At 32.1% G+C, this 13,359-nt stretch overlaps 1 protein-coding gene across 2 annotated transcripts in view; it reads right to left on the bottom strand.

Annotated features, from left to right (window-relative positions):
- Positions 1-202: 202 nt before the first annotated feature.
- LOC127845331 (mucolipin-3-like) overlaps positions 203-13,359 on the bottom strand; it is a 49,204-nt gene continuing 36,047 nt past the window's right edge. For both annotated transcript variants that reach the window (XM_052376189.1, XM_052376190.1), the window contains 5 exons: positions 8,747-8,860; positions 8,501-8,611; positions 7,649-7,771; positions 1,754-1,975; positions 203-1,000 (listed from right to left, as the gene is read on the bottom strand). In XM_052376189.1, coding sequence (XP_052232149.1) covers positions 839-1,000; positions 1,754-1,975; positions 7,649-7,771; positions 8,501-8,611; positions 8,747-8,860 — 732 coding nt within the window. In that variant the 3' untranslated portion in view covers positions 203-838. The remainder of the gene's footprint in view (positions 1,001-1,753; positions 1,976-7,648; positions 7,772-8,500; positions 8,612-8,746; positions 8,861-13,359) is intronic.

Here is a 13,359-nt window from a genome sequence, read left to right as displayed (position 1 = left end):
TTTGTCAGGCGAGATAAAAATGTAACCGAGTGATCTTCTCAGCAAAACACCAGTTTGTCTTTTACCAGACCAGTTACTACAGTTTCAACACACCTAGCAGGAGTTAAAAACGTGGCTGCTAAAAGAAACCTCGATACACTAACACTAAATGCTGTCAACTTTTCTGGAGCAGTTCACAACAATATAAAGCAAACCAAATCAATAACATGTTATTTTTATTACGAAGTAAAGGCAAATTTATGTTGAAATGGTTAAAATGTTTGCATTATAATACCTTTTATAAGTTAATTAGTTAAAAACTTCCTTAAGGACACAAACGATTACAAATTAAATGATTTGCAAAATCATAGTTTATATGAAAGCGCAAAACAAGCGCTTGATTACACTTAATTCCCCTTTCAGCTCTACATAGAGCAGATACATTAGAAATGATTGTGCACACGATGTAATGGATAGATAAACTGATGTATATGTTCATGAAGACTATCTCATATCAGTATTAAGTTTTATGGTACCATTATTTTAACTGTTGCTAATATTATATACTGATAAAATTACGGGTACAAGTCAGCCATTTGCAACCATGATTATTTGGACGAATATGCAATCCAGAATAATAAAAAATCAAAAATTGGAATAAGAATGAACAAAAAGGTAGCCATTCATGTTTTGATATATGAAATAAATATGTTCGTATTATTTCTTATTACAGAAATCCATAATACGATGCGGAATTAGTTATGAATAAACTATGGATAAGGTTAGAGGATGTAAACATAATTAGTTTATAAATCACAATACATTAATTCATTTTCTCCTATATAACCAAACATTGTTATTATGTCTCAAAACAACTATTGCAACTGCACGATTTAAAATGACCTCGACGCTCGCCATACCACCATATATGGACTATTTCTGGACATTTTGGAGCCTCTTCTCCGTTCAAAAAGCAAAACATTGATACGGTTTCACCGTCTTCATCATCTTTTTGGTCAATCTAACAAAATAAAAAATCACTCAGTTTAAAATCAGATCTATTCTACATTCATTGGTTTATCGACAATGGAAAACACTGGCTCAATAAAGAATGAACACGTGTACACGCCGACATGACAAACTAAGAATCTTGCTTCATAGTTAAGTTATTAAGCAACACTTATGTTCATGTGTTATGCAAACACTTTAATAGAGAATGTACATAAGATGACCATGCAAACATACTTTAAATTTAGTCCTTTTATTTCTGGATCAAACAAACGTTTTCCAAGAGTTGCACATCTTATTAATAATAATATAACAATATGGAAAATTGAGAAACATTACAGGAGAGGAATTCTTATGAACACATCCAGTATTTAATTACAGGCAAGTGGCCAATTTTATAAACAATACAGGTCAATGCTTAAAAAACGACATAAAACATAAAATCAAGTAGAGCTGGATTCACCGAATTGGAATGTTCTTCGCAAAGAATTGGGTATTAAACCCGATTGAAAGACATGCATACCTCACATTTCACCAACAATCAATCATGAAACACACGAGTTTAAATACCAACTAAACTCTTTGCAGCCTTTTTCAAATTAAAAAAAACAATGGCGGAGAAAACTAATTCGATTAAATTGCAATTTCATAACTCAACAAAGCTACATAAATACGAATTGTTGAGAACGCTCTACTTTTTTGTCCGGTATTTCTCTGTTTTCATACCATATATTCTATTTAAACGAGTATTTATTAAATACTTAACCTCATTAACTGCTGTGTAGGAGGTGTTGATCAGAGCAATGATGAGGTTCAGTGCTAGAAGAGTGAACAGGATAACGTAACTATAGATGACGATAACAACGCTGAGCTTCAAAAAGGTTTCACTTCCAGCATTCTCGTAGTGTACAGATGTAACCGTGCCAAGTAGGTCGTCTCCATACATCATTGAAAATAACGATGCGGCGGCAAGGCCTTTTGTTTCAAACTGTTTTATAAATACAGTATGAAAATTATAACAAACACTAATTCTAGCTGTATATATTTTCAACCGATACTACCTTTAAAGGTGCATTTGAATTACAATTTGAAGTGGCCTTATTAGGATTCTATAATGACATCAATGGAAACATGTCAATGGCTTGCAAATGAATTACCATGATTTCTAATCAGTTAATGAAATTGTTAAGAAAAATTGATAAATGCAACCATGCTGTGAAATATACAACTATAGTAGGATATACTTTGTAAGAAACAGACACGACGTTATCATGTGTCAAATATGTTTAATATGTGTGATTTGCACCTAGTGAACATGAAAATCTTACAATGACCATATTGATTGATATACAAAAAATTGCAAAGATCTTAACAGAAAATTTGATAAGTTGGAGAAGTCCGTTGATGATTTAAAGAAAGAAAACAAAAAACTACAAGAACAAAACCACAAGCTCACGGAAACTGTAAATTCGCTTGCTGCAAATGTGTCGGAGCTTTAAAAAACATCAAAACGTTCTACATATAAATTGGATCAGCTCGAGGGTCAATCAAGACGTCAAAATCTGAACTTTTTTAACATTGAGGAATCAAGAAAAGAAACATGGGACGAATCGGAGTCAAAAGTACGAGACTATATAAAAAGTGAGCTTAAGCTAGATGAATCGGCAATAGGTATTGAACGTGCCCACCGTCTTCCAGGGAAATACTATCCACGTCCTTTGATCGTTAAATTTTCCCTCTTTAAGGATAAGGAACGCATTACAAAACGATATCGAGAGCAAAGGAAATCCGATCGGGAGCACGAAACCAGTGATGCAACTACTAACGAGGCATCTGCGACTGATACCGGAAGTGGAAAAGGTGTTCGTGTGAGTGAGGACTTAACGGAGCGGGTCCGGAAGGCTAGATCCTCTCTTATTCCATTCTTGAAAGAATTACTTGCAGCTGGAAAGAATGCTTATCTACGTCTTGATAAACCTATCGTGAATGGAAACAGCTATGTGTACGACGAAAATAAAAAACGTCCAGTTCCATCACTTAAATAGGTTGCCGGCCAACGCTCCTGTGATAACATCAGTGTTAACAATGACTTATATTTAAATGAAAATAACACTGACTTAACTGTGAACTATTTTGACTCTCAGCGTAATACACTAACAAGTTTGAATGACAACAGGATAATAATTAATGATAACAATAATGATTCAACAAATTGTCTTCATAACAACATTTCTTCTGTGACATCTTATCTTAATATTTGTACGTGGAACGTTGGAGGTCTTTTAAAATACCAAGATGATATAGATTTTCATAATTATATCTCAACATTTGATATTGTTGGATTAAACGAAACGTGGTCTGTCAAAGATAATATGTTTGATATTCATGGTTATACCCACTTCTGTTATTCTCGACCGAAAAGACAGTCCGCTTACAGAGGTTCCGGAGGCGTGTCAGTTTATATAAAAGATAATCTAATTAATGATGGGCTTATTGAACGTATTTGTCATGATGTTACTGAATGTGTTGTCTTATTATTTAAAGGCTCATTGTTTAAAAATTTAGATGACATTATTTTTGTTTTTGCCTATGTTTCACCTGAATACTCAACTTTTTATGATGGAAACGATAACAATGGTATTGATATTCTATGTACCAAAATAAATAATATTATTGCTGATTTTCCAAATACCGAATTATTTTTGGCAGGCGATCAAAATTCTAGGATCAAAGACTTCAACGATTTTATTCCAGAAGATGATCTGTCATTTATTTTTGGGAATGATAATGATTACCCATCTGATAATTTTGCAATTCGAAGAAATTCTAAAGATGAACATTATAATAGTTTTGGTTTATCACTTATATAATTATGTTGTACATTTGATATCCATATTTTAAATGGTCGTCTGTTTGGTGATAAAGATGGAAATTTTACATGTTTTGCTAATAATGGTGCAAGTGTTGTAGATTATATGATTGCGTCATCAAGTTTATTTAGATATATTTCTGACTTTAAAATAAGTGATAAAGATAATTCTGATAATTTTCCACTTATTTGTCAATTTTGTTTTAATTCAACACAAACACATTATTCAACAAGCAATATTTATGATTCAAATGTGCGTTTATGGCAGAAGTTTATTTGGAAAGATGAATTGAAAGACGATTTTTATAGTAAATTTTGCATGAATTTCCGATGTTTTAAAAAAAATCTTAGAAATCGTAATGATCGTACTTTTAGTTCGTATATCTCTGATTTTATTAATGTATTTCAAACTGCTGGGGAAATATGAAGTCTTATTCTAAATTTACTTCTTCACAGCCAGAATGGTGGGATCATGAATGTAATATTGCTAAAATTGAAAAGTCACGAGCTTAACGATATTTTAGAATTACAAATGATAGACACGATCTTATGACATATAAGGCTAAAAAAGTATTTTCAAATCTATATGTTCAAACAAAAAAGTCATATTAGCTGAGAAAAAGCGTAATGATCTAGATAGTTCCCTGAAAAATGCTAAAATGTTTTGGAAAACTCTAAAAGGAAACCGTAAACATCAATCATATAGTATAGATCAAACTCAATGGCAAGATTATTTTAAAAATTTATTCATAAATAAAGAAAACACTTCTCAAGATCAAGATGACATCAGTCTTGAAAATATCCAATACGACTGTAGTAGTTTAAACGCACCCATTTGTAACCAAGAAATCATTGATAGTATACATCACTTGAAATCAAATCGTTCAGGGGGCCCTGACGGAATTTGTGTTGAAATTTACTATTAATGATATATTGCCCTTTTAAAATCCACTTTTTAATGAAATTTTTGATTCTGGTATTTGTCCTGAAAATTGGAGCAAGAGCATAATTACATCCACTACACAAAAAAGGATCTATTAACGATCCTAATAATTACCGTGGTATTATAGATTCTATATGTAAAATCTTTTGTCATATATTAAGGAATAGATTGACCATATGGTGTGATACTTTTGGTGTTATAGATGAGTCACAAGCAGGGTTTAGAAAACAATATACAACATCAGATAACATTTTTACATTAATGGAGCTCTGTCAAAAGTATTTATTTAAGAAAAAAGATCGTTTTTATTGTATTTTTGTAGATTTTGCAAAAGCATTAGACAGCATACAACATCAACAACTGTGGAATGCTTTTGCAAGAAAAAATGTTAATGGTAAATTTTTGGTTTTTATTCAATCGATGAATAGCAAGTTAAAATCATGTGTTAAGGTTAATAACAGATTGACGGAATTTTTCCCATGTAATATTGGAATCAGTCAAGGCTGTATGGCCAGTCCCATATTTTTTTCTATTTTCATAAATGACTTAGTTACATATCTGCACTCAAAATGTGATCATGGTATTTATGTCTCTGAAGATATAAATGAGTTAATTGCTTTAATGTTTGCTGACGATGTTTCCAGTTTCTCTGATACCATCATACGTCTGCAAAGGCAAATTAATTTAATTGAAAAATTCTGTAAATCTGTTGATATGAAAATCAATCTTGATAAAACAAAAATCATCGTATTTAGAAATGGCGGTGTTGTTAAACAAATTGAAAATTGGACATATTGTGGAGTAAACATTGATATTGTATCATCTTATAAATATCTTGGTGTTTATTTAACGCCAAAACTTCTTTGGTCAAAAACTCAAGAAATGTTAGCATTGCAAAGTAAAAAATTAATTTCTTGTATATTTAGATATCAACGTAAATTTGGTCATTTAAGTTCTGTAGATATTTTTAAAGTTTTTGATGCCATGATTTAACCTATACTTGTTACGGGTCCGAGATATGGGGTTATTCATATGTAGATAAAATTGAAAAAGTACAAATACAATTTTGTAAACAATATTGTAATTTACCGCAAAACACACCTGATATCTTAGCTTTAGGAGAATGTGGTAGACTTCCTTTATGTATAACATATATGTCAAATTGCATCAAGTTCTGGTTGAAAATCACCCGTATGGAAAATCATAGATATCCGAACCAGTGTTATAAAATGTTAAAAGATTTAGATGATGAAGGTAGAAGGACATGGGCTAGTCATATCAGAGAATTACTTTTTAGTTATGGATTTGGTTATGTTTGGTTTGCTCAAGGTGTCGGGCATGAAGACAATTTTATACATCTGTTCAAAACACGATTACAAGATTGTTATCTTCAAGTATGGAAATCAAAAATTGACAATTCTCCTAAAACACTGCATTATAGATTTTTTTAAACTGATTTGTACTGTGAACAATATCTGAATATAAAATTGTCTTTTGTTTTAAGGAAAACTTTGTCAAGTTTTCGTTGCTCAGCGCATGATCTTATGATTGAGAAAGGTCGACATTTATCAATAGATAGACATTTAAGATTTTGTCCATTATGTGTAAAAAATAATATAAGCGTAGTTGAAGATGAATATCATTTCTTTTTTTAATGTAATGAATACGAAACATTTAGGCAAACATTCTTCAAACCTGACTGGTTAGGAAACCGATCTCATCACATGTTTTATGCTATCTTATGCTTAAAAGATGAACATAATATAATAAGGATTGCTAAATTTTTGCATAAGTCGCTTGTGAGAAGAAAAGAAATTTTAAACATACATACTTGAATATATTTTTGTAATGCTCTATCTAACATTTTAATCATGTGTATCATTTCAGAAACATTGTTCTTTTTTGCTTAAATGTTCTAAAATGTATGATTATATGATTATGTATCACTCTGCCTGATATATTTTGTAAATGCTGCATTTTTGGCCGGTGGCCTATATTACTAAATAAACATGTCTATGTCTATGCAGGGTTTCGTGACATGAAAAATAGTGTTGACCTGTTATCATGTTCGAACAAAATGGAATGACAATTAGTCTTTGTCAATCATGAAAATATTTATAAGCGTACACACTCCATCGCAAACATCATACAAATATTTAATTTTGCAAATAAATTGAGATCTAGACTAAAGTTTAATAGCGCATGTTCAATACGCTAAGTAAATATTTAAAATTAACTTTGCTTCGTGGTATAATAATGTTATCTTTGAACATGATCAGACCAAAGTCAAATCATTGCAAATCATAGTCAAATTGACCATAGTTTAGAAACAAATCATTCCAAATCGTTTTATGAGGGTCAACACTATTTCAATGTTTAAATGACACAGAGGGAACGTATAGAGCAATAATAACCATTGTGGGATCATCGTAACTCATGGTAAAACAAAATACAATGTCGGATAAAACAAACACAGTCCACCGTGTTTTGACTAAGATTAATTATGGTCATACTTAATTCAGGGTTTTAATGTCAGAGGGTATTCGAATCGGGTAAATTCAACCACACAACGCTATAATTCGGTAGGTTACACGATCTTTTCATTAATTATAAATATGATACACGTGATCTAGTTCTATAGTTTTGCAAATGTCAATATAAACATGATAATGTTCAAACACAGCTGTGAATTAAATATGTTAATTCAGACACAAATAAAACAATAGAAATCCAGAATTAAAGTTTAGCGACAGACGTGTAGTTCAAAACAGCAATTGCAGGGAAAAAACTACATAAACTTCTTTTTATTTTCGTAGAATCACCTACTGGGCTACGTATGAGTACACTACCTTTGGGTGATAAACTCCAAGCGTCGCAAAGGCACACCCCCAGTAGCCGACAAACAGAATCCCGGTGCATACTACGAATGCCATAATGTTTGACTTAGCGTAGTAAATGGTATGAAACAGAAGCTGTAAACATAACATATACAGAAAGCATAACGTTGAACCAAACATGTAACAACTGCGACTTCGGTTATTCTTGATTGTTTTCTATAATTATATCTTACACCTATTGCAGGTTAAAAAGATATATGACATCCATTCAATTTTTGGAAAGCTTGTTTTACAATATTGCTGCATAGGCCGGCTTTCAATTTTTGCTTAACTAAGTACGTGTTCGCAATGATAAAAGAATTATTCTTAACAATGCCAGAAACAGTGATGTCGTGTAGGCATTTCGTGATTTTACCATATGAATTGGATACCGTTTTGTAAAAATTAACCATTTTAACTATATCGTGTTTATGTTCAATGAAAATAAATCGATTTACCTTTGTGTACAGCATATGTATGAACTGTTATTAATTGAATTCCACTGGATGATTATCAAAAAGTTGTATTGAAATATAAAAAATGCAGAGGGTTTGCTGAATAGAACTCTTTAATATTAAATCATCCAAACATAATAAATTTAGTATTTACACTACAAAAACGACATTACAAATTATTAATCTTCTTTCAACATCTATTTATCTTTTGTATCGTCTTTTCTTTTAATTTTTATATTGCTCGGAAATACTTCTTTACTGATCGTTTTATTACAACTGTTCAGAACTATGTGATGTCAGTGATCAAAGCCGTGTTGTACATAGATATACTTATTGTACATTAGCCTTTTTGTAATAATATTGATTTTACCGAGAATTTCCTGTTTATTTTCAAATACCGCATGGCGCCGATCCAACAAAGCAGACATCCTATGCCAGAGAAGAAAGCAATTTCATCAAATGACCAAAGTTTCATTTCGCCCTAAAAGCACAGAGAAAACATGGCCTAAAACGTTGCAGATAATACATTCTTGTCGGTATTGAAACAATTGAAACAATACTATCTCCTATACTATGCGAGGGGGGGGGGTAACGCTATTAACACGTGTATTATTACCCTTTTGTTGTTTGTATAAAGAAGACTGTGCCCAATACAAATGCATAAATCTCCAATAATCGACACCAAAGACCACCAACGCATAAGATGGGAGCCGAAGTTTTTTATATTCGCCTGAAAAAAAAGAACAACGAAATCATAAATATTTACACTCATCTACATGTATATGATCACCGTATATTTTACCCAGTAACAAAATAATAAAAACAAATAAAATATTAATATACAAAAATGGAAAATAAATATGTTCGATATCTGTTGGTACATGTACAATTTAAACAAAGAATCTAAAATATTAATAATAAAAACAATACAAGTAAATTTAACTAAGAGCAGGCGCAAATTTTGTTCACTTAAAAACGTTTTGATGAATACATTCTTGGTGCCCAACTAGGTACTGTATCTATCGGGGAATAAAGAAATTGAAAATTGAATGTCTCGTATATGCCGAAACCAACAGCGATATAGGGGGGCGAGTTACCAATTGAGCAATGTCTGACGCCAAAAGGACGCCATCGACGGGTTATTGTCGTCCTTGGTATATTTTGCCTATCCATTCGCCGATGAATTGTTAATGGCATCGGTTTAAGTGCCATGGGCACCGTGAATACGTACTTTATTTTTTTTTTTTTTAAATATTGTATTAATTTACAATAATCAGTTTTGATTTGATCAGACCTCAACTATATTTGTCTGCGCAGCCCAGTATTCTAATGTCGCCATAGGGCATTTCTCGACAGTCAAGTGCTTCCGTTTAAGATGCTCAAGACGGTTGATACTCGCTCTTTTAGTATAATTTACAAATAATGAAAACAAAGGGAAAAACTCGCATAATTATTCAACTGCTTATTTAAGTTGTACTGCATTTTATTAAAAAATGGTAATTCGACGATCAATTGTGCCACGTTGACCGATTAAAACTACTGTACTTTGATAAAGCCACGGCGGTGCAATAATGTCAACATATTATAAGTAGAACCCACAAAATGCAATCTATAAAGTATTCAATCATTAGCAAAATGTCAGCTTTGATGATGAATACACTCTGTATTGGTTCCGTTTCTTTTGAGTTTGGTCATAAAAAATGATATGGTCAACAAAAAATGCAATCTATAAAGTATTCAATCATTAGCAAAATGTCAGCTTTGATGATGAATAAACTCTGTATTGGTTCCGTTTCTTTTGAGTTTGGTCATAAAAAATGATATGGTCAACACCTGTTTTAACAATAATATGATTTAATTTAATTTTTTGAATATTTTGCAAATCCAAACGTTAAGTGTTTCATCTAAACTTTCTGAGCAATGCCACGTTTGCTATCGATCAAACTTGATCATAAGATTTAACATACCATGATAGGAAAAAAGCGAAGTTTCAAATATAAATATCATACCATAATGCATAATGAAACTATAAAAAGAAACACATTGACGTCACGGGTGGGCCGTTAATCGTATCCGCCGGGCTAATGTAATACATCGGCTTCGATCCAAATTTTCTAAATTTTAAAATTGGATCCGGTGTCTGGTCGTAAACAGAACAAAACGGCGTCCAAACTCAGACTTAGTGTCAATGGTTGTGAATGAAAGTAAGCGACACATCACTGAACAACGATTACTATTGAAACTACTGAATTAAAATGAAACTCTAGATAAGAAACTATTATGTACAAACATCAAGTATTTGAGGCAGAGCTTAACAATCGATTCATCAAACACTTAATGAACGACGCGTTTACCGAAATGAAAAGTTTAATCCTATGCTTCTTAAAATACAATTTCAACATTATGAAAATCCATATCGACGGCATACTCCTTCTTAACTGTAATCTTAATGTAAACAATCGTATGTTGGGGGGGGGGGGGGGCTGGAATTTAGGAAATAAATAGCTCGTTATTGGCAGTATGGGGAAAAACATGCACAACTAAAATACATGAACACATCAGTGTGATGTTGTGCTATTGCTGTCTAAAACTGAGTTAAATAAATATATTTGATGTTTTTTTCCTTTCATTATCTTCTATTTTAAGTATACGATATTACATTAAAATGTTTATTGTGCAAAACATAAAGATGATAATACATATGAAATTGCTTACACACACATCCACATAGAACATACAAATCACACCATGTTTAGCGTTTTCCATTTTTAAACCACAATCTTGGTTAAAATGTTTTCTTTGCGAGTAGACTAAACTCCAGTTCTGAAATACTGTCGTTTCCTTGACATACAATCAATGTGAACATTTATAATTATATTTTTGTTCGTTTTAAAACCGTTGTCTTTGTCATTGATTGTCACACGCATTTCACAAATCACGACTTATTATATGATGCATGGCGTAGATTCGATTGTTATTTGCCAGTGTCGTTGATAATCGTTATTTCTTTTTCTCGATTGTCCACCGTCTTGGAAAAATGACGAATGCGATATGTGTGCATAAGAAAGTACAAGTATACCTTTAGGAGTACATTCTCGCACCAATTATAAAGTCTGATATCGTCCGGCTACAACTCGAGGCACTTGTGGGTAAGTATCGTCATTTACACATACGCTTGCGCTGGTTTGTTAAGAAAATATCGTTACAATTTTGAAATGTTGTTCCGAAAATTCAAATGTTATATAGGCAGCGGCCAAATATAGTTGTCCGGCCCAGCTGCGCCGTTTGTTATTATTTTATTATAGTTTTAACGTTAGAATTGCACAAGTGGCTTACGGTGGTTTTGAATATTTTAATATTTATACATTCGATGGGGTACATTTGATTCAATCGACGTTAATGTAAGAAAAAAACTCAAATATGACGATAGGTGTACGCAATAACGGCCAAGTGTGGTCATACGTAAAACCCATAAAATGGTTCAAACTTTGACATTTTGTTTTAATTGGTAAACAGAACATAGCTAAAAGAACATGCCATTAACACCACCGACTTAACGACTGATATTGTATAGGATACCGTCGTTGCAATTTATCACTAATGATGTGGAATCGATTTTACCATATTACATATGTGTTGATTATAAATATTATGAGAAAAAGTGACCTGCGATAAAATCGATTACACAATATCGTCTATTTTTCTTTTAATATCAATGGCATTTCCGTTAATTAAATGTTTTCAACTCGAAACAAGATACAAACTTTTTAAAAGATTTTGAGAAAGATAAAACAATGGCAACAAACTACCATTGAGTTACCTTAAAAGGGAACTTACCAATATACTTTTTTTTAATTCGATAACCAAGTTCAATAAAATGTGATGGAAATGTTAATGAGAGATAATGCATGTGTTGAGGCGATCGTTTTAAAATATTACACGGCTTTTGTACGCATTTAATAAGCATCTCAAAATAAACTTTGAATGCTTATTCTACGAAGTAACTTATAAGAAACACATGTTTTGGTGCTTAAATTGAAAAAGCGCATAAACGATCTTTGTACGTCCACAAATGAAGTTTGGGAAAATTTGAGTCACTCTGTCAGTCGGTCCGACTACAATGTTATCATTGAAGAGGACTACATCATTATTTTTCAATCATCTGATTTAAAACTTTAAAACATGAAGTGAAGTTTACACAAATTGAACACAAAAAGGTCCACGTATTCGTCTTGTTGTGGAGAGAACTACTTCATTTCTATAATAAAACAGGTAGATTACAATACAGTATGATTAATTGACTTTAAGATATTTGACGAGAATCTTCTTAGTTATCTCGCTCGATACAGCGGAAAACTACCCACTAAATCTCAATGTTCGGCCAACACAATATTTGACAATACAAGATTCAACCATAAGAAATCAGGATAAGGTTTTCAAAATCGGGATAACTTGTTTCGACGTAATTTTGAAAAAAAACTCATGATAAATAACTTTGGACGAATACCCTGACGATATCAACCCAGAAAGCATAATTTTACTTTCCTTGAAATAATCTTCAATTACGCTACCATTGACAATCCCCGAAACATTTAACACGTGCATGGTAGATAGCTAAGTATCAAAGCTTGGGGTCTTTAACGAAATATGACTACCTTATCATTAAATACGAATCGAGACTAGTGTCTACTTTCTGGTAAGTAAGAGTCGATGCCGCTTCGAGAGATCATTAAAGCTACAACTGTATATTATTAGTTTGGGACTTTCAAGTACTTCTTCCAAATAACTTGTGCTTTTTAGCGACTATTATATAGCTGTGTTGGTTCCTTTTTTGGGACACTTTTCTATATTGCGAAAAGGATTTCAATCAAGTTCGTTCATGTAGCGTTGTTTAAAAACTCTTTCGACAAGTTTACATTCATATGTGTTTATCTCTCTTTCTCTGTCATATTCTTTCTAGCAGATACTTAGTATTTGATTTGTACTCCAGTATTTTACTATTTGATAATTCTATAATTATGATTATCTGCTAATGTGTCATACACTGTCTAAAAAACAAACACATCTTAGTTTCTCTCCCAGTCTAGTTAGTTATAAGTTTATCTTATTGTAATAGCGCAGGTCATTTTCTTAACGTTAAAGGGTTGGTATCGTGACGTGGTCAGTCTGAACGAGGGCATCATCTTCCAAACAAGTCACCTGCACACACTATTTTATCTTGTGCCGTCA

The sequence above is a fragment of the Dreissena polymorpha genome, chromosome 9 (genome assembly GCF_020536995.1).
Source record: "Dreissena polymorpha isolate Duluth1 chromosome 9, UMN_Dpol_1.0, whole genome shotgun sequence".
Taxonomy (NCBI): domain Eukaryota; kingdom Metazoa; phylum Mollusca; class Bivalvia; order Myida; family Dreissenidae; genus Dreissena; species Dreissena polymorpha.
The sequence above is the reverse complement of the archived record's forward strand: the minus strand, read 5'-3'. Positions and strand labels throughout refer to the sequence as shown.